This window comes from Hyla sarda, chromosome 3 (assembly GCF_029499605.1).
Source record: "Hyla sarda isolate aHylSar1 chromosome 3, aHylSar1.hap1, whole genome shotgun sequence".
NCBI lineage: Eukaryota > Metazoa > Chordata > Amphibia > Anura > Hylidae > Hyla > Hyla sarda.
Window position 1 is genome coordinate 185,713,175 of NC_079191.1, and position 23,065 is coordinate 185,736,239.

General features: G+C 38.9%; 1 protein-coding gene across 3 annotated transcripts in view; it reads right to left on the reverse strand.

Moving 5' to 3' along the window:
* CSMD1 (CUB and Sushi multiple domains 1) overlaps positions 1-23,065 on the reverse strand; it is a 1,887,231-nt gene that overhangs the window by 1,559,400 nt on the left and 304,766 nt on the right. For all 3 annotated transcript variants that reach the window (XM_056565713.1, XM_056565712.1, XM_056565715.1), the window contains exon 2: positions 8,569-8,785. In XM_056565713.1, the coding sequence (XP_056421688.1) occupies positions 8,569-8,785 (217 nt within the window). The remainder of the gene's footprint in view (positions 1-8,568; positions 8,786-23,065) is intronic.

Consider the following 23,065-nt stretch of genomic DNA (forward strand, 5'->3'; position numbering starts at 1 on the left):
GGGCCCTCCTTGGCCTTTGGCCCCTAGAGCTGACTTTTATTTAGTGTGTGGTATACAGTACAGGTAGACAACAATCTCTCCCGTCCAGATTTATCTAACTTAGCCTTTGTTGTGGTTTATTTAAGTTGGTGGTGCCACATATTGAACCAACTTTCACTGGGATGTCTCACCAATGTTACTCTTTCCACCACATCTTGGAAGTAGCAAAGTTCATAATACCATTTCAAACTAATAATGTCAGGTTCTTTGGATATAGTCTTGTACTCTATAGTCTAGCTGTGCTTGGTGATAAAAGTCTTTCTTGTCTTCTCCGACAGTTTTCTTGTCTTTTGCATTGAAAAAGGAACATAAAATAAAACGCACCTTTTTAAGCATCAAAACCACTTTTCATAGACTAATAAGAACAGTCATGTGAGCACAGACAAGGTGGGGTGAGGCAAATTCCTAATAAATCACTGATAATTCTGAGTTTGTTTCTTGTTTTAAACTTAATTGCATCCTGGTATAGGTTTTAGTTTTGTATTCTTTTTTTTCTAAGTTTTTATTTTATGATTATGTCTCGTGGTTTTATGTATCATACATTCTTGCTTCTATATAACTAAAAAGTTTTAGGCTATGTTCACATGGCATGAAAATTCCGCAGTAAATTAATTGCCCATTCACACTTCATTGGGATTATGCTAACCCATTCACACAGCATAATTTTCACAGCAAACTATCTGTTGCGCAAATTCTGCAAAAATATCATTCTTGTCTTTGAAGTCAATGGGGCTTGAATTTCTGTGGAAAGTGCAAAATTAGCACAGAATGTGCAGATCCATTATGCACCCACTTTTATAAGTGTACTGAGGAATCCTGCAAAATTCTGAAGGAAACTCTGCAGAAAATTCAGCACGGATTTTGAAAATGTGGAGAAAAAAACGCTGAATTCTGCAAAATAAATTTGGATACAGAATTTTTGCAGGAAAAAAAACAAATATAACAGTTACAACTTTTAGGGCAGCTTTACCATTCGTTTAAATTAATACAGTTGAAGGTGGTATTCCCCAAGAACTGGATGTCGGAGGGGCTATTTTGAGAATAAGGGCCCTGTACAGCTGCCACATTCCTGTCTGTATTATACCAAATGGACTTCCCACTTAAACATCTCTATCTTTTAGCAACTCAGACCAAACAGCCTAGTTGGTAAAGCATCTTGTGCAAGTTTTAACATGAAAGCATACCCACAATATTACTACAGTGTAATTGAAATATCTCTAGAGTGCCTACATTCTTCATAGATACATTCATATTTTTGTAGATATAAGCTGTAGAGTGATAAAGGGAGATGGATTAGAGATTATATACTTCCAATATTTTGTCATTAACCTTTTTACTTCGAACATAAACTGTATAGAAAACATCTATATTACTACATAGACCTTTGAAAAGAAAATCTCTTTTTGCTATTTTGGTAACGGCAGCAGAAAACATATTCAGATGTCAGTAAAAGCCCTGTATGAAATAAAACAATGAATCACCATGAATTTCTTTGAGACTCTTTGCCAATGCCAAAGTAATCTATTTCATACAGGTGGCTTTTACAGATTTGTACATAATCCTCTCCTTTGCTTGAGATCCGTATTTTTCCTGCAAGGGTATGGACTCTGTATTTCCCTTAGGGAGCTACATTTTAACAAGAGATAATACACACAGAAAAAGATTTGTGAATTCATGCGTTTATCTGTGGCAACAATAAAACCAGCACTTAAAACTCTCAAGTGAACAACATTTCATAGCTTTTATTGTTTATGGAAAGATAATAACAATGTCAATTAAGAAAAATATTTTAAAATACTTTAATAGATGGGATATTGAAAGAGACTACCTTAAGACAATAGATCTTTGCAAAAAGGTAAAAGCTTGTTTATTGCCATGTAGCAAAAAGGAACGGGTTCATATGAAATAAACAAAATGATCATGCACTTAGCAAAAAAAGAAATAAATAAATATATATTTTTTATAAATCTCCTAGCAAGAGATCTTTATTGTTGCAAGTAGAACAATGAACTCATTTCCATTATAGACCTTGAAAACACACTTAAGAAACTTGGAGCCATTCCAACAGCTATTTTTTGTACAATTGCCTGCACTTGTACGTATGATTATGCATCTGGTTGGAATCCATCCAGATTCATCACATGCCATAGTTCTGGTGATATGTCTGCAGTCTAGAATATTTTTTTTTGTGAGATACAACTAGTGTGATGATGAGTTTATTTTAACTTATATTGTAGATAAATTTTTTACTTTTCTTTGTAAATAAAGAACTAAAATAATGACTTAGCAAAATCCATTGACACATTATGATTCAAATCATTGTAATTGAACATACAGTGACCCCCCGACCTACGATGGCCGCAACATATGATCAAATCGACATATGATGGCCTCTCAGAGGCCATCGCATGTTGATGTCAGCATCGACATACAATGCTTTTTTATGTCGGGGCCATCGCATTAAGTGCTATCCGGCAGCGCAAAATGCTTAAGCTGCTGCCGGATGGCAGCTTAATGTTCCCTGTGTGGTGCCTCCACGATGCTCCGGGGTTCCCTCCGGGCCCAGCGCTGGTCTTTCGGTGTCTTCTCGACCCTCTCCAATGACGTCATTACGCTGCAGCGCACGTCATCCAATAGGAATGGCGTACGCAGCGGCGTAATGACATCGCTACGCAGGCCCAGTAAGGCCTTGCGGAAGACAGCAGAGGACCGGGGTCACCATCGGGAGCGGTGGGGACACCATCGCGAGCGGCGGGGACAGGTGAGTACAGCTTCCTATACTTTACATTTCACGAATCCCTCAACATACGATGGATTCGACATATGATTGCTCATTTGGAACGAATTACCATCGTATGTTGAGGGACCACTGTATAGTAAAACAGCACTCAAACTTACCACATTAACTTAGCATTATATAAGGATAACCAAACAATGCAGCAAAAATATTACATTCCCGGAGAGCGTAAAATAAAAAGAGTGATGATACTATCTTCTGCCCAAATGAGTCGACTAACCTGAAACACTGTACATGGATTGCAATGAATGATTCTGTGACTTTGTATGCACTTTACTGTGTTTGTATATTACACAAGTGGGTGTGGATGCTTTGTTTGACCACAGGCAGGTTTGCCAATCTTACTTTTCTAGACAATTTATCCAAGGATCACTGAGAGACGACATTTTTTATGGACAAGACTGTAAAACAAAATGACTGATAAATAAGGTAAGTGATTGATGTATATGTCAGAATACCATTGAATATATAATCAGGACTTCCTGAGAACTTTAATATAAAATAAATGTTATCCCTATTACCTGAACAAGCTTCTCAAACTTCATAAAATGTCAGAGACAAATCATTTTTTAAAGGCACTGGAAAACATCCCCGATTTTCTGAACTAGTCTAGAATGAACAGATGGTTGGCAAGCCTGGCCATAGGCCATACAAGTGTTGCTACGCCCTTTGGTTAAATAGGATATGTTACGTCCTTCATAATGGCCATTCTAAGGACAACATGAAGTAGTGACATGCATGCTGATTTCAGCCTTCTTTGACGTATGTGGAAATATGCTTTATTTTGGCTAAACTGGCATCCTTTTAGTTGCAGCTTTGTAGAAGATTTATCGATTTTAAAGGGGTTATCCAGAAATAGAAAAACACATCTAATTTATTTCAAAAACAGCTCCATGTCTGTCTCCAGGTTGGGTGAGGCTTTACAAATTGGCTCCATTCACTTCAATGGAACTGAGCTGCAGAACCACACCCAACCTGGAGACAGACGGGGAGCGGTTTGTAAAAGATAGTATCTCTGTATTTCTGTTCCTGGATAACCCCTTTAAGCATTGCATATTCATGAGCCGTGGACTTACTTAGCAGACTGGCTGACTGCTTTCTCCATATAAAGAGTATTAGGCAGAAAGATGTCAATCAGAAGCAGGAGACAGAGGAGCTCACATCTCATGGATATGTTAGGCTGCATGTACACAACACTTTAGTGTGCTGCAAATAATGAGATGTATGATTAGCCAAAAGATAGCATAATTCCACATTCCAGTCTTACCATAGCTAAAGATTATGATAGCCCTAACAACAAAGTTAGACAGGAAAAAAATGACCCTCTGTTGGGCGCTCCAATCCTCTCATAGAACCACATATTCGGTATGTAAAATGTCAATCACTGCAGTTGACATTTTCAGTATTTCCTATGCTCTCAAACAATCTGAACCGGTATTTTACTTTTTTTGCCTGGAGAAATACTTTGAATGAGGATTAACCATTTTGCGATGGAAGTAAGCTATAAATACACCCCTTCTTTTAGAAATCCCTGCTGTGTTCAACATAATAAAATTATTATAACACAAAATATTAATGAATTGCTTTTTATCAAAATTATATTTGTTAGTACATATATAAGAAACCATACCAAAACAAAATGCTATTCACATGTATACTAATCGATGAAGTTTTTTTTACTAATATTTGGTCAGAAAAAATATTATTTCCTGGACTCAATATGTTTTTTGTGGGATATAAATTGATTGAAAAATGGCTTACATTATTTTACATCTGTTTTTCTAAAATATCTTGAATTGTCCTATTAATACACTGCTCAAAAAGATAAAGGGAACACTTAAGGACGCAGCACATTTGGGCCTCAAGGACGCAGACAATTTAATTTTTACGTTTTCGTTTTTTCCTCCTCGCCTTCAAAAAATCATAACTCTTTTATATTTTAATCCACAGACTAGTATGAGGGCTTGTTTTTTGCATGACCAGTTTTCCGTTGTAAAGCCATCACTCAATTTACCATAAAATGTATGGCGCAACCAAAAAAATACTATTTGTGTGGTGAAATTAAAAAGAAAACCACAATTTTGCTAATTTTGGAAGGTTTTGTTTTCACACCGTACAATTTAGGGTAAAAATGACATGTGTTCTTTATTCTTTGGGTCAATACGATTAAAATGATACCCATCATAACATACTTTTCTATTACTGTTGCGCTTAAAAAAAATCGCCAACTTTTTAACCAAATTAGTGCGTTTAAAATCCCCCTATTTTTAAGAGCTATAACTTTTTAAGTTTTCCGTATAATCGGAGGTATGAGGGCTAATTTTTTGCGCCGTGATCTGTACTTTTTATTGATACCATATTTTCTTATATAGAACTTTTAATCCATTTTTATAATTTTTTTGGGGGAATAAAATGTTATAAAAAAAGGATCTATTTTGGACTTTTTTATTTTTACGTTCACACCGTTCTTCGTACGGTATTATTAACATTTTATTTTAATAGTTCAGATATTTACGCATGCAGCGATACCAAATATGTATATAAAATATTTTTTTAAACACTTTTTGGGGGTGAAATAGGGAAAATGGGACAATTTACATTTTTATTGGGGGCGGGGTTTTTTCAAATTGTTTTACTTTATTTTTTTTTACTCTTTTTACTTTTATTTTTAAACTTTAATAGTCCCCATAGGGGACTATTTATAGCAATCACTTGATTTCTAATACTGTTCAGTGCTATGTATAGGATATAGCACTGATCAGCCTTCGGTCATCTTCTGCTCTAGTCTGCAGGAAGACAGGTCAGAGAAGAAGACGCTGGGAAGGCAGCGGAGCCAGGTGAGGGGACCTCCGTCTGCCATGCTGGACGATCGGATCGCCGAGGCAGCGCTGTGGGCGATCCGATCATCCATTTAAGTGACCGCGATGCTGCAGATGCTGTGATCTGTATTGATCACGGCATCTGAGGGGTTAATGGCGGACACCCACGGGATCGCGGGTGTCCGCAATTACGGGGGGGGGGAGGGGGTCCCTGGCTGCGATCAGGGCACCCCCCCGTAATTGTAACTCCAAGTCAATCACACTGATTGACAATGCTGTTGTGCAAATGGAACAGACAACAGGTGGAAATTATAGGCAATTAACAAGACACCCCCAATAAAGGAGTGGTTCTGCAGGTAGTGACCACAGACCACTTCTCAGTTCCCATGCTTCCTGGCTGATGTTTTGGTCACTTTTGAATTCTGGCAGTGCTTTCACTCTAGTGGTAGCATGAAACATAGTCTACAAGCCACACACGTGGTTAAAGGGAAAGTGTCACATATTTTTTTATAATTTTATTGGAATTTAAATACCTAGTTAATGCTATCTACATTTTTTTTATGTTAGTTTTTGGAATATTTTAATGTAAAATAGTGTTATGGGGGCTGCCATTACCAGAGCAAGTGCGCTGACGTCACTTCACGACACCAGCACACTTGCTCTATGGCAATGTTTGTACATAGACAAGCTGGTACGGGAGACGTTCCGTTCGCTTACATTATGGTTGTTCTGCGCATGTATGTCATGCGCAGAACAAAGCCCATGTCCGTCACAAGAGTGTGCGGGCACCATATTATAGAAGTCCCGAAGCAGCTGCTGTGTTGTCGGCTGCTTCGGGACCTATGTTATCTTCCCCAGCTGGCTCCTGTGCATGCTCCGCTTCTTCTTCCCCCCTCCCCCTAGCCTCTCCGTGCTCCGCTTCTGCCTTACCCCCCTCTCCCCTCCCCCCAGCCTCTCCGTGCTTTACTTCTTCTACTCACCCCTCTCCCCTTCCCCTGGCCTCTCCGTGCTCCTCTTCTCCCCCCAGCCTATCCGGCCGCACATACCAGCTCTCCCCGCCTGAGCGCCTGTAGTTCCGTCCTCCTCCTCTCCCAGGACCTGTCACTGTCAAGCCGGCTGTGTAATAGGAGCTGCGTCTGCTGATAACGTCATGTGCGTGGCCGGACCATACAGTGACAGCCATACAGCAGGGGATTGGAAAGGTGAGGAGGGGGCACTCTGCCTTTCTTGGACACGATGCCTCCAAAACTACAACCTCCAGCAGGGCTTTTGCTGTCCAGGCATGCTGGGAGTTACAGTTTTGCAACAGCTGGAGGCACTCTGGTTGGGAAATGCTGATGTGTATATATATATATATATATATATATACATATATATATATATATATATATATATATATATATATATATCAGCGTTTCCCAACCAATTGGAGTTCAATTGGAGTTACGCAAATTGCGTAACTTTCCCACGTCTGCTGCCTTCTTACACAGTGTTTTGCAGCCAGGATCTTGCAAAACTACAAGTCCCAGCATGCCCAGACAGCTAAAGGCAGTCTGGGTATGCTGGGACTTGTAGTTTTGCAACATTCTGGTTGTAAAACACTGCTTCACACATAGCTTTCCCAGGCTTCTGAATGGCACATTTCAGGTGCCTGGGAAAGCTGCCACTGGCGCCCTGTTCTCTTCACAGATTAAAGCAGGTTTACACTGAGCACATGACAGACATGACAGAGTCTGGAGACGCCAAGGAGCATGAATGGTTTGGAGGTGGGTCAGTAATGGTGTGGGGTGGCATTTCTTTGGGGGGGTCACACAGCCCTCCATTTGCTTACCAGAGGTAGCCTGACTGCCATTAGGTATGAGATCCTCAGACCAATTGTGAGACCATATGCTTTTGTAGTTGGCCCTGGGTTGCTCTTAATGCAAGACAATGCTAGACCTCATGTTGCTGGAGTGTGTCAGCAGTTCCTGCAAGAGGAAGGCATTGATGCCATGGACTGGCCCGCCCATTCACCAGACCTTAATCCGAATGAGCACATCTGGGACATCATGTCACGCTCCATCCACCAATACCACGTTGCACCCCAGACTGTCCATGAGTTGGTGGATGCTTTAGTCCAGGTCTTGGAGGACATCCCTCAGGAGACCATCAGCCACCTCCTCAGGAGCATGCCCAGGCATTGTAGAGAGGTCATATGGGATCGTGGAGGACACACACACTACTGAGCCTCATTTTGACTTGTTGTAAGGACATTACATCAAAGTTGGATCAGCCTGTAGTGTGGGTTTCCACTTTGATTTTGAGTGTGACTCTATATCCAGACCTCCATGGGTTGGTAAATTTTATTTCCATTGATAATTTTTGATTGATTTTGTTGTCAGCACATTCAACTATGTAAAGACGAAAGTATTTCATATGATTAGTTAATTCATTCAGATCTAGGATAGGTTATCTTAGTGTCCCTTTATAGTTTTTAGCAGTGTATATACATTTTTATAAAACTTATTGGAGATGATTTATAAGCAGCTATAGCCTACTCTAGCAAATTAACCTGTCACAAAATCACCTCCTTCTCTTAAGGTGAGCATAACTAGATTGTGAAATTGTTCTGCTAATATGAAAATAAAACCTTAAAACCAATTTTTTTAGTAATACATATGGAAATCGTTGGTTTTATAACAATATGCATTTGAGAAAAACCTTTACAATTGAATCTACTGTAGATTCCATGTAAGACCAGTTTCACAAAAAATACAAAAAGAAAACCATAAATCTACACTAGTGTTGATATTTTCTAACTGAAGTTTACTGAATGTTTCACATTTATTTAATCGTATCTACTCCACAGACATAAGCTGGTAATATTAAACATATGCAGCACAAATACATTTTCTATTATAAATGAAGGCCTACCTGACTTTTAAATTTCCTTGTTGAGGCTGTCCATCAAAAACTGATAAAATATCAAAATCTTCCTCCAGTGCAAATATTTGAAATGATAGTTGTATCCTATTTCTTTCTCCAGTGATTATTATCCATGTACAGTTAGCATAGTTCGGATATCCATGTGGAAACCCAGGACTTTCTATCGTACCATTTGGACCTTGTACTAATCCTCCACAATTTTGTCCTATAATAAAAAAAAGAAAACACACATGCGTTATTTTGCAAGGAAGTATAAGTAGAATAAAAAAAAGTAATCAATAGACAGACCATGTTCTTCATACAATAAAACTTGTCATGTATTTGCCATTATTACCGTTTTGCCATTATTACTGTTTACCTAGCTACTTTAGGCTGGTCATGTACAAGGGAGTTTGGAATCAGCTTTACCTTGCCAGTACAGGCTTATAGTGCAGGTGAAGCTGATTCCAACACTGTTTACCTTTTTTTACATACACGGCCTAGTTTTCAAAGTATGCCTAAAATCCAAATATTTAAGTGAAATGCTTTGATCACTCACATACACAGTTTGGAATATGTTAAAACATGAGCAAAGGTAAAGAAGGTACCATTTGTAGATTAATATACACACATCCATACACATGTTATACAGATATCTTATGGGATATCCACCTCTTTAATAGTGTAGCCCAACCATGGTGTCAGCTCCTATGCTAGTCAATAAAGTTAAAGTAATAGAGAACTACAGTACAGAAGTCAGAAACAAACAATAGGGTTAACTAACAACATCATCGCAAAAAGATAGACAGGGAATGACAAAAAACATCAAATCAGAGTCAAACAAGCCAAGTCGGTACCAGTGAGAATGTCACAATACAGAACCAGTAAGCAGAAACATAGACATGGGACAAGTGATGGTCAGAATATACAGTATTAAGGCACAGCACATGACAGAAACAGGTGTACAAAAAAGACTGAGAGGGATAATTGTCATCTAAGCCCCCTGATTGGCTTTGGTGTTCTCACAGCAATGAAGAATGCATCAGCCAAACACAGGATAAATTAACCCTTCTGCCAGAACCAGATACACCCATTACACAAACTATGCTTCCATAAATTGATGAATTAAGCATTATTATTGAATTATTGTTTCAATCTTTATTTTTCCTGCCTTTGAGCTTTGTAAGTATCACTATAGTCCTAAAACAAAGGAAACATTTAAGTAAAAAAGGATCAAAGCTAGTGTTGGGCGTGAATATTCACATTTCAAATTTTTATCGTGAATATCGCGAATTTGCGAATATTGATAGTATATTCGCTATATATTCGAAATTATGAATATTCACTTTATTCCTCATATGCGCATATTCGCATATTCCTTCTTTTCCCTTGTGGGCCAATTAGAATGATGCAAATACACTTGTCAGAGGTTATTAACAACATTCATAGCAACCAATAGTAATGTTGCCCACCCCCTCACTGTTTTCTTCCTCGAATGTGCGAATATAACGAATATGTGAAATTCGCGAATATAGGACGAATATTCGTCTATACATTTGCAAAATATCGCAAATTCGAATATAGCCAATGCCGCTCTTCACTAATCAAAGCATGTATTCTAAAAACATAGGGTCCCATAGCTATTCTGGGTTCCTGCAGTTACCATTAGAGGGTGCTTACACTATAATGTGCAGAGAATTTTATTTATAAATAGCCCTAAATACATTTTACAATTATAACATCTAGGGATATGTTATTATTCTTGTCCAGCATTCATAAATCTGAATTTTAATGGTAAACATTTTGTAAAATTGCATTGGAAACATGATAAATTATTCTTAATAGAAAGTTCACCAGAATATTTTACTGCCGTTCATAGTCAGCAAAAGATTATTTTGAATTGAAGGTAAGTAGTTGTTTTGATTTCATAAGCTCTGAAGAGCATAGCACTCTGACACAGATAAGAAAGAAATAAAAGTAAGGCGGTCACAATGATAACTGTGTTTACATTATTAGGAATCATCACATATAGTTCACAAATCTAAACTTTTGTATGGCTTTAAAATGAAACTCATTTAGATATACTAAAGGTCTCACACTAATGTAAATTTAGAGTTCAACCAACGAGTACATTTAGTTTATATTAAAATAATGTCACTCATGAGATAGCAGGGAATTGTGATAGCAACTACAGGATTACTATTGAGGATGACTGAGGCGGACATGTCTTGAGCTGCATATTCTGCATGGCATACATAGTTCAACATCAAGATTTTTCACATACAATGCAGTATGATTTAAAATATAAGTTACTAACATTACAAATACTTTTGCATAAATCTAAAATAAGTTCAAAAAGTATACAATTCCTTCAATTTTCTCTTTTTTTTGGTGCAGGAGGGGGGCTAAATGGGGTAGATAGATACAAATGTCCAGTGAGTGGTAATAAAGAAGACATGAACCGGCACCAAATGGGGGAATCACCAAACAAAGCACACTATGGAAATGGTACGCTCTCAAAGGGGTACTCCGCCCCTAGACATCTTATCCCCTTTAAGGACCAAGCCCATTTTGACCTTCAGGACCAGGCCAATTTTATTTTTTGTTTTCATTTTTTCCTCCTCGCCTTCTAAAATCCATAACTCTTTTATATTTCCATCCACAGACACATATAAGGGCTTTTTTTACGTGACTGATTGTACTTTGTAATGACACCTCTCATTTTACCATAAAATGTACGGCAAACCCCAAAAAATATTTTTTTATTGAGGAAATTTAAATGAAAACCACAATTTTCAAAATTTTGGATGGTTTTGTTTTCAAACTGTACACTTTACGGTAAAATATGACATATTTTCTTTATTTTGAGGGTCAATATGATTAAAATGATACCCATCTTTATATATACTTTTCTATTATTGTACTGCTTTAAAAAAAATATCAAACTTTTGTACAAAATCAGTATGTTTAAAATCGCCCTATTTTGACCACCTATAACTTTTTCATTTTTCCGTTCATGGGCATGTATGAGGGCTCGTTTTTTGTGCCGTGACCTGTACTTTTTGATATTTTTAAATCACTTTGTATAATTTTTTAAATAAAATGTGACAAAAAAGCAGCAATTTTGAACTTTTTTTTTAACATTTTTATGTTTACGCTGTTCACCATATGGGATCATTAACATTATATTTTAATAGTTCAGACATTTACATATGCAGAGATACCAAATATGTTTAATAATTATTATATTTTACTCTTTTTGGGGGTAAAATGGGGAAAAGGGACAATTTAAATTTTTAACGGGGGAGGCTTTTTAAAAAAAAAAATTTAACTTTTTTTTTTTACACTTTTTATGTCCCCATAGGAGACTATCTATAGCAATCATTTGATTGCTAATACTGTTCAGTGCTATGCATAGGGCATAGCACTGATCAGTATTAACGGCCATCTTCTTCTCTTGTCTGCTCAATCTCAGACCAGAGCAGAAGACCCCTGAAGACGGCCGGAGGCAGGTGAGGGGACCTCCGGCCATTATTTTAGATGATCAGATCCCTGCGGCAGCGCTGCGGGCGAACCGATAATCCATTTAAAGGGGTATTCCAGGATTTTTTATTTGACTATGCTACAGGGGCTATAAAGTTAGTGTAGTTCATTATATAGGGTCTGTACCTGTGTGTGACGGTTTTCTCACAATTATTCTGTGATTTTCACTCCAATTTTTATTTTTATCAGCATACAAAATTACTGTTGTCTCAGATTTTTCCCAGCTTGCAATGCAGCCGAGACCTGACTCACTAGTCAGCTGATGACTGTCTGCTTCAATGGTTGGAGCGATCGCTTGGTGGGAGAGGGATCAATCTGCAACTAATGCAACAACTGTAGGCACCCTGATTGAAAACCAAAGGTGTTTGAATGGATGCAGCTCATTTATGTTTCAATTGGTGGGGTGGCTGATGTGTGGGAGGGAGAAAAATGGAAATACTAGTTCACAAAAAACAAGCCACAGTGTTATGGTAATCTCATGACATAGCCATTTAGCCCCAAGACAAGCGCAGATCCTTCCTAAGCATGTCCATAGCTGCCTGCCAGGTACGTACTAAAATCACCTTATGGTGGATAACCCTTTAAAGACACGCATTTCCGCAGATGCAGTGATCTGTATTGATCACGTCATCTGAGGGGTTAATGGCAGACATCAGTGCGATCGCTGATGTCCGCCATTACCGGAAGGTCCCCAGCTGCTGATAGCAGCCGGGACCTGCAGTACATGGCGCGAGCACCGCTCTGATGCTTACGGTCATGTACAGGACAAAATTGTATGTCCTGGTGCGCAAAGTACCTCCTCATCAGGACGTATATTTACGTCCGTGGTCATTAAGGGGTTAAAATCAACAACAAAAAAAGGCCAAAAAAGTATGTAAACATAGTCTCAGTAGTTATTTGTCTAAAATTAGTATTTTTAAAATGTTACGGCTATGTTCCCACATTGAAAAATTAGAAGACATTTTTACTTAAATAGAGCCATTAAATTAAGTACAAAAATCATTGTTATTTAAAAAAAAATAATTATCCAGATTTGTCAATCTGTGTGGCAGAAAAAGTAAAGAGATTTTTCCACAGCAACCAATGACATTGTTAGCTGAGCTGTGATTATTTGTAATGAGAAAATCACTCCAGTATTTCTCTCACACAGATTGATAACTCTGAGCCAATGTGTTCTATTAAAATCTATGGAAAAGTGACTGTCAGTTTGGTAATTCCTAACAGCCATTAAAATAAAGAGCATGGACAATATTTGCAGCTGACAGCGAGAAGTAATGATCAGAATAACAAAATCGGTCCAAAAAACAGTAAAATAAGGAAGTAAAAATTAGAAATTTCTACAACGTTTTACGGGTACAAATACAAATGAGCTTTCAATCTTACATACATCTTATCCCCTATCTGCTCTGTGCCGGATGATGGTCGACCACATCCTCTATGTACTAGCCATCACGCCCTCTCCCATTGAATGGAGGGGACATAGCTTGACATTACAAACACGAAAGCTCCTAGTTTGTGTGTTCATGAACACCGCTGCACCTGCCCGGAGATCGCTGGGGTTCCCAGCGGCCGGATCCCCACGATGAGATATCTTATAACCTATTCATTGGTTAGGGGATAAGATGTCTTGGGTCGGAGTACCCCTTTAAGGGTACATTTAAAAATTTCCATTAAGCATGCGGCAATGCATGTTACATGATGTTCGGGTTCAAGGGTACTGTACATCTATTCAGTATAGACTTTCATAGAAGTGAATGTTTATAGTAGCAATGATGTACTGCTAAATGTCCATGATTATTAATTTACATACTACTTCTATAATAAAACACATTTTGGTATTACTACTTAAATACACACTTAAAAAAAAAAAAAAGAAAAGCCTCATACTTATATTTTAATAGGTAATTTGTAATATTTGTAAGTTATACATTTTATTCATTAAACAGAGTTTGAACTAATTTTCTTTAGTGTTTACAAGTGGGTAAGTAACTGGCTCAATGATAGGAAACAGAGGGTGGATATTGACCCCTTCCCGACCTATGACATACCTGTACGTCATGGGTGGCAAGGTGTTCCCGACCCATGACATACAGGTACGTCATGAACATTTTTGCCGCTACTCGCGGCATCCCGCAGCGCCCGGTAAGATGGTGGCTATCACTGATAGCCAGCCATCTTACCATGCGACCACGGGGGGTTTCATCCCCCACCCCCAGCGATCGCTGCTATCAGCTGGTCAAATCTGACTAGCTGATAGCAGCGTTTTGCTATCAGAATACTTAGCAGCGCGGTGTGTGAGTGCTCTGCTCTGCTCTGCTAAGTGTCCCTGACCCGTCCCCCGACGTCACTTACCCGGCCATGCGGTGTCCCGAGCGGTCCCGGCGCGAGCGACATCCTCCAGGCGGTCCCGACGGCACTGCATCCCGGAGGTGAGTTTCCGGCAGCAGTGCGGCATCTTCATTGGCAGCAGTGAGATCATTGGCAGCAGTAAAGCGATCTCACTGCTGCCTCTGGGAGTCTCAAAACGGCATCTCCCAACATGCCCAGACAGCCTTTGGCTTTCTGGGCATGCTGGGAGTTGTAGTTTTGCAACATCTGGAGGTCCACAGTTTGGAGACCACTGTATAATGGTCTCCAATCTTTGCTCTTCCAGATGTTGCAAAACTACAACTCCCAGCATGCTCAGTCTGTCCAGGCATGCTGGGAGTTGTAGTTCTCTAACATCTGGAAGAGCACAGATTGGAGACCATTATACAGTGGTCTCCAAACTGTGGACCTCCAGATGTTGCAAAACTACAACTCCCAGCATGCCCAGACTGCCCAAGCATGCTGGAAGTTGTAGTTCGGCAACATCTGATCCTTCAGATATTGCCGAACTACAACTTCCAGCATGCCTGGGCAGTCTGGGCATGCTGGGAGTTGTAGTTTTGCAACAACTGGAGGCACACTAGTTGGGAAACATTGTCCGTTTCCTACCTCAGTGCCTCCAGCTGTTGCAATTGTTGCAAAACTATAACTCCCAGCATGCACTGACAGGCCATGCATGCTGGGAGTTGTAGTTTTGCAATAGCTGGAGGCACACTGGTTTGGAAACACTTAGTTTGGTTGCAAAACACTTGAAAGTTTATTACTTAACTTAGTGTTTCTAAACCAGTGTGCCTCCAGCTGTTGCAAAACTACAACTCCCAGCATGCACGGACAGCCAAAGGGCGTGCTCGGAGTTTGCAACAGCTGGATGTTTGCCCCCTCCCCCCAATGTGAATGTACAGGGTACACTCACATGGGCGGAGGTTTACAGTGAGTGCTGCAAGTTTGAGATGGCGCAAATTTTGCGCTGCAGCTCAAACTCCCAGCGGCAAACTTGCTGTGAACCTCTGCCCGTGTGACTGTACCCTAAAAACACTACACTACACTAACACTAACCTAAAATAAAAAGTAAAAAACACTACATATACACATACCCCTACACAGTCCCCCTCCCCCAAAAAAATGAAAAACGTCTGGTACGCTACTGTTTCCAAAACGGAGCCTCCAGCTGTTGCAAAATAATAACTCCCAGTATTGCCGGACAGCCATTGACTGTCCAGGCATGCTGGGAGTTTTGCAACAGCTAGAGGCATCCTGTTTGGGAATCATTGGCATAGAATACCCCTATGTCCACCCCTATGCAAATCCCTAATTCAGGCCTCAAATGCACATGGCGCTCTCTCACTTTGAAGCCCTGTCGTATTTCAGGGCAACAGTTTTGGGACACATATGGGGTATCGCCGTACTCGGGAGAAATTGCCTTACAAAGTTTGGGGGGCTTTTTCTTCTTTAACCCCTTATGAAAAGGTGAAGTTGGGGTCTACACCAGCATGTTAGTGTAAAAAAATAAATTTTTTACACTGACATGCTGGTGTTGCCCTATACTTTTCATTTTCACAAGAGGTAAAAGGGGAAAAAGACCCTCTAAATTTGTAATGCAATTTCTCCCGAGTACGGAGATACCCCATATGCAAAGTGCTCTGGGGGCGCACAACAAGGCCCAGAAGGGAGAGTGCACCATGTACATTTGAGGCGATTTGCACAGGGGTGGCTGATTGTTACAGCAGTTCTGACAAACGCAAAACAATAAATATCCATATTTGACCCCATTTTGGAAACTACACCCCTCACGGAATGTAATAAGGGGTGCAGTGAGCATTTACACCCCACTGGTGTATGACAGATTTTTGGAACAGTGGTCTGTGAAAATGAAAAATAAAATTTTTCATTTGCACAGTCCACTATTTCAAATATCTGTCAAACGCCAGTGGGGTGTAAATGCTCACTGCACCCCTTATTAAATTACATGAGGGGTATAGTTTCCAAAATGGGGTCACATGTGGGGGGGGGTCCACTGTTCTGGCACCATAGGGGCTTCCTAAATGGGACATGTCCCCCAAAAACCCTTTCAGAAAAACTCACTCTCCAAAATCCCATTGTCGCTCCTTCCCTTCTGAGCCCTCTACTGCGCCCGCCGAACACTTTACATACGCATATGAAGTATTTCCTTACTCGAGAGAAATTGGGTTACAAATTTTAGGGTGATTTCTCTCCTTTTACCCCTTGTAAAAATTAAAAAATTGGGTCTACAAGAACATGCTAGTGTAAAAAATGAAGATTTAGAATTTTCTCCTTCACTTTGCTGCTATTCCTGTGAAACACCTAAAGGGTTAAAACACTTACTGAATGTCATTTTGAATACTTTGGGGGTGCAGTTTTTTTAATGGGGTCATTTATGGGTTATTTCTAATATGAAGACCCTTATAATCCACTTCCAACCTGAACTGGACCCTGAAAAATTACGATTTTGAAAATCTTGAGAAAAATTGGAAAAAATTGCTGCGGAACTTTGAAGCCCTCTGGTGTCTTCCAAAAGTAAAAACTTGTCAATTTTTTTATGCAAACACAAAGTAGACATATTGTATATGTGAATCAATATGTAATTTATTTGGAATATCCATTTTCCTTTCAAGCAGAGACTTTCAAAGTTAGAAAAATGTAAAATTTTCAAAATTTTCATGAAATTTTTATTATTTTTTACCAAGAAAGGATGCAAATATCAGTGAAATTTTACCAATAACATAAAGTAGAATATGTCACCAAAAAACAATCTCGGAATCAGAATGATAAGTAAAAGCATTCCAGAGTTATTAATGTTTAAAGTGACAGTGGTCAGATTTTCAAAAAATGCCCAGGTCCTGAAGGTGAAAATGGGCTGGGTCATGAAGGGGTTAATGGTACTGATTGGGTGACTGTTACTAGTGGGATACCACAGGGGTCCATCTTGGGTCCTGTCCTATTTAATATATTCATTAATTACCTTGCAGAGGGGTTGAATAGTAAAGTAGCAATCTTTGCAGATGACACTAAACTAAGTAAAGCGGTAAACACTATAGAGGACAGTGCACTGTTACAAATGGATCTGGATAGGTTGGAGGTTTGGGCTGGGAAGTGGCAGATTAGGTTCAACACTGATAAATGTAAGGTAATGCACATGGGGAAGAAAAATCCGGGCTGGGATTATGTATTAAATGGAAGAAAACTTGGTTCAACTGAGATGGAAAAGGACTTAGGAGTCTTAGTTAACAGTAGATTTAGCTGTAGTGATCAGTGTCAGGCAGCTGCTGCCAAGGCTAATAAAATCATGGGGTGCATCAATAGGGGCATAGATGTCCACGACAAGGAAATAATTCTACTGCTGTACAAATCACTAGTCAGACCACACATAGAATACTGTGTACAGTACTGGGCACCAGTGTACAAGAAAGATATAGTGGAGCTGGAAAGGGTTCAAAGACAGGCAACCAGGGTAATACGGGGAATGGGAGGACTACAGTACCCAGAAAGATTATCAGAATTAGGGTTATTTAGTTTAGAAAAAAGAAGGCTTAGAGGAGACCTAATAACTATGTATAAATATATCAGGGGACAGTACAGAGACCTCTCCCATGATCTATTTATACCAAGGACTGTATCAATAACAAGGGGGCATCCTCTACATCTAGAGGAAAGAAGGTTTCTACACCAGCACAGACGGGGGTTCTTTACTGTAAGAGCAGTGAGACTGTGAAATTCTCTCCCAAAGGAGGTGGTCATGATGAACTCTGTTCAAAAAGGGGCTGGATGCATTTTTGGAGAGTAATAACATTACTGGTTATGTATACTAGATTTATAGGGACAGAAGGTTGATCCAGGGATTTATTCTGACTACCATATTCGGAGGCGGGAAGGAATTTTTACCTCTAGTATGAGGGTTTTTTGCCTTCCTCTGGATCAACTCAACTCAATAGGGACTTATTAGGGTTATAGGTTGAACTTGATGGACTCTGGTCTGTTTTCAACCTTATGAACTATGTTACTATGTTACAATTATTTTGGAAGATTTTCAGTATAATTCAAAATGGTTTAGCCCAAGGGTACCACAAACATATTATGGATTACAAAGTCAAAGTAAGTGTACAGTGGATTTAAGTGAGATTTTGGTATATAATGTGTAAATGAACCCTAAATTATCTCCCTATAAAAAGGCTATGCCCTGTCCTTAATCCAGTATTTCTTGGTGTCCAAGGTTTTTTGATCAAGGGGAGAAGAACAGTCAAAAAAAAACTTCCAGTATAGATTGGAACTGCTAGGGTAATTCATGAGAATGATTTTTATTTTTTAAGTCAAATTATAGCAAAATTTACACTTTTGTTACTTTGTCCCATTTAAGAAGGATAGGGAGGGACTGAATATATAAAATATAAAAGGAAATAAAAGATTCTCTGCCAGTGCCAAGGTACCTAGAACAGATGGAATTCCTTTAGGAATCTAAATCAATGTAAATAGGAAATATTATTTATTGTTAGATGTTTAGAATCAAACCACATTCTTCAATGGAGTAAGCAGCCATTCTTTTTGTATAAATAATGAGTAAAAAATCCTGAAACACTTGAGTTGTATCTGTCAATATCATTGATACCGATAGCATGTTGTTTGCCCCAGTGCTGACTGGCTAAGGTTATCACAAAAATAATTCACAGTGACTAGAAAGGATTCACTCAAAATGAAACAACAAAGATTAATATTATTTTATTATATGGATTTATGAGAAGGAAAGGATTCATTTAAAGCAGAGATCACTACAGCATGATGTTTGACTTGCCAAAATCCTAAGTTATGTCCACATGCACTGGACTTATATATTTTTAAAGAAATTCTATGTATCAAACAATTGCAATTTGAATGGTGTAATACTAATGTCAAGTTTTAAATTGCAAATTTTAGCAAATAAATGATGCTTGTTTCTCAACATTTAAAGGGATATTTCAGTATCTACAACTTGAATCCTATTCAAAGTATACAGTACAAAGCAAAAATACTGAACATATTGACATTGAATAAAAATACTCATTCACCACTTAGCGGGCCCAACATTTTATATGCATAGCTCTTTTTCTAGGATTATGACTTTTAGTTCCACTTCAGCCTGCTGGTTAGGCTTTCTTTGTTTCATCAGTAGGAGTTATAGAAGGATGAACTGTTTGCACATGAAACAATAGAGGATACAGATTCTACCACTGGTACATTTGAGATTTGCCCACACCTGGGCATTACTTTATTTTGCTGCTACATCTGCTAGTGGTGCCAGACCAGTCCTCTTTCTGTTTATGCTCGATATAGACTCTGTTGTTCTTCCAAATGTCTCAGGCACGCAGCAATGTTACTGCTACTATCATGGATAAAACCCCACAGGTGTCTACTGAAGCGGCAATAAACACAGGAAGAGCTCAGGCAGGGGCGTTCTTTAAAGCCTGTGAGGCTCAGGACGAACTGCAAATATTAAGCAACAAAACTTTACAATATCGAGTGCAAACACTAGCAGAAAAAGAGACCAGATATTTCTGGACTATCCAGTCCTTGGTTGCCTATAGTGAGTGCCAACGTACTCCAAGAGGACTCCGTGTCTACAAATCACCTTCCCAGTTTTGTCATGATTCTGAATTTTTTGCGGTTTGGGATCAAGCGCACCTGGAACACTCTCTAAAATTACAAAACCTTATACTATTACAGAATCAAAAAGAATATGTAAAAATTACGGTCGAACTGTGCAAGGCAAAAACTGAACTGAGAACCCGTCTACCTGAGATACAATTTAACCAGTTCATTCAAAATCTAGAGAAAAAAATCTTACAACTTCAAGTTACACTCAGAGAGGTTAAAGGGGATAAATACATGAGAGACAAAAAGGATTTCGAGAACAAAGCAGTGTTCACCTGGAGCAATAAATCCATGGGAAAATGACAACTCCAGTTCAGGCAAAAAACGCAACCAAAAGAAGCAGAATGTGAACAGGAACCAAAGCTACCCGCAGAGGAAGAAAAATGTCTCAGATTTCCTGACCACAGAGTCTGACTCAAGTGGGTCAGAAGACCCTACAACCGTGAACATGCCAAAAACTTCCATAGCACAACCTCTTTTAGACGTAAGACCAGGCGAGTAGGTCAGAAAAGGAGAAGAAGAACAAAAGAAATATCACAATCCATCATGGAGAATAAAGAGGAAGAAATCAGTAACGTGGAATCAATAACCCGCAAAGAAAATTCTTTGGTTGTCAACTTAACTAATATTCCATTGTCAGACTCTTGTAAATCTGCCTTGGAAAAGGGACTTAATTATGGACTCACTGAAAAAGGTAATTAAGAAGAATTCGAAATTGATTTCTTCAAGGCAATCAGGAGACTTAACCTTAAAAAAAAATTTTCAGGCTGCACTGATAATAAAGATGTAAGAGCAAGTTATGAGTGTGACACTCCGTGTAAAATAGGACCACTTGGTTTCACAATAGTCAGGGAGTTCACCCAAAGTGATGTCGAAGCCACCCGCACTCTCGCAGAGTTGACTGGACCAATTAGTGATAGTTTTCCTGATGGTGTGTCACCAGATAAAATGTTCACAAAAGATAACAAATCCACCTTTAATCCACCACTTACACCAGATAGCCCGCTAGACATCTTTAGTAAAAATGTATTAACCTACCCTGACCCCCAATCTAACTTGTCTAAAAGTGAGTTCACGGCTCTTAAGTCCCTTACACAAAACAGTGAAGTTTTGGTATCTAAGGCTGACAAGGGCGGTGGAGTCGTGGTCTGGTACCAAGCAGACCACGACGCCGAAGCCCAAAAACAACTTGGTAACCCTGAAATTTATGAAAAATTAAGTACCAACCTTACTCATAAAATAAAAGAAAAATTGAGATCTTTATTACGTAGATCAACAGAAAAAGGTTTATTGTCAGAAAAAGCTGCTGAAAAACTGATTCCATATGCTCCAAAATTTCCTTACTGGTATATCCTGCCAAAGATCCATAAGTCACTGAGCCGACCCCCTGGGCACCCCATAGTGGCGGGGATCGGTTCGGTGACTGAGGCTTTGTCAGGATATTTGGACTGGCTTATTTCACCTATTCTTAGGGAGCTCCCAACATTTTTGAGAGATACTGGAGATTTAATCACCCAGTTGGAAAATTTTGAATGGCGAGAGGGATTATCCCTCGAATCCATTGATGTTGAAAGTTTATATACCCGCATCCCGCATGATGCGGGTATACAGGCAATGGAAGAATGTCTCCAACATACAAATACATCTACTGATTTCATTGCGTTTTTTTGCGAAGCCCTGAAATTTGTTTTGTCTAATAACGCTTTTCAATTCAACAACGAATGGTACATCCAAAAACAAGGAACCCTAATGGGGACTCCGGTCTCATGCGTTTATGCTAACGTTTTTTTAGCTATGTTTGAAAGAGAATTTGTGTTCACCTCCAAAAATCCCTTTACTCGCTATATTAAATTATTTCTACGGTTTGTAGATGATATTTTTGTCATATGGGATGGAGATGAAACCCAATTTGCATAATTTGTCCACTATCTCAATGTGGTGAATTTCAAAAACATGGTGTTTACCTATTGTTATGGCGGCCAACAGTTGGAATTTTTGGATGTCAAAATTATAGCTCACTCGTTACACTCGTTACTACCTCTTTCCGTAAAAATACATCCCGCAATGCACTCCTTCATTACAACAGTTCACATCCAAGTCATGTCAAACAAAGCATACCATACAGCCAGTTTGTGCGCTTAAAGCGACTAAACAATAAATCTGATTTGTTCCAAAAAGAGGCTCAGGACCTATCAGGCAGACTAACTGAACGGGGATACCCCAATAAACTAGTCCAGAAAGCTTATGAGAAAATACAAACTAAAAAACGAAAGGAACTGTTGCATAAAAAGGAAATAAAACCACAAATCACCTCTGATGATACTTCCAGATTTACATTTGCTTTTAAAAATTCAAATATGAATGGTACTGTTAATAGTATCATTAGGAAAAACTGGTATATCTTGCAGGAAGATGAAGACCTTAAAACTACAGTAATGCAAAATCCCATTATTACTCATAAAACAAATTGAGCATTAGGGAATTTACTGCATTCTTTAAAAACTAAGGCTCAGTATTCAAAACCTGCTACCAATTGGTTGACCAAAATGTCACCTAGTGGTAACTACAAATGCCATCATTGCACAGTTTGTAACCATCATTTAGCTAAGTCTATGTTCAGACTGGGAGACACACAAATTGCAGTTAAACAACTAATAACATGTCAAACCTCTTACATTGTCTATTGTCTGTTGTGCCCATGTGGCTTTTATTATATAAGCAAAACCATCAGAAAATTACAGGTGAGTATAAAAAAACATTTGCGCTCCATTCACACTGGAGTGGGAGCAACGCAATTTATTGCCCATATCCGCACCTGCCACGGAGCGGACCCAACCAGTGTGAAATTTGCAGGGTGGAGCGTGATAGGGGATAAGATGTCTAAGCACCAGAGTACCCCTTTAAAATTCTGCATCTTTTACATGTTAGATTCCTTTGATATTTTCTACTAAATACA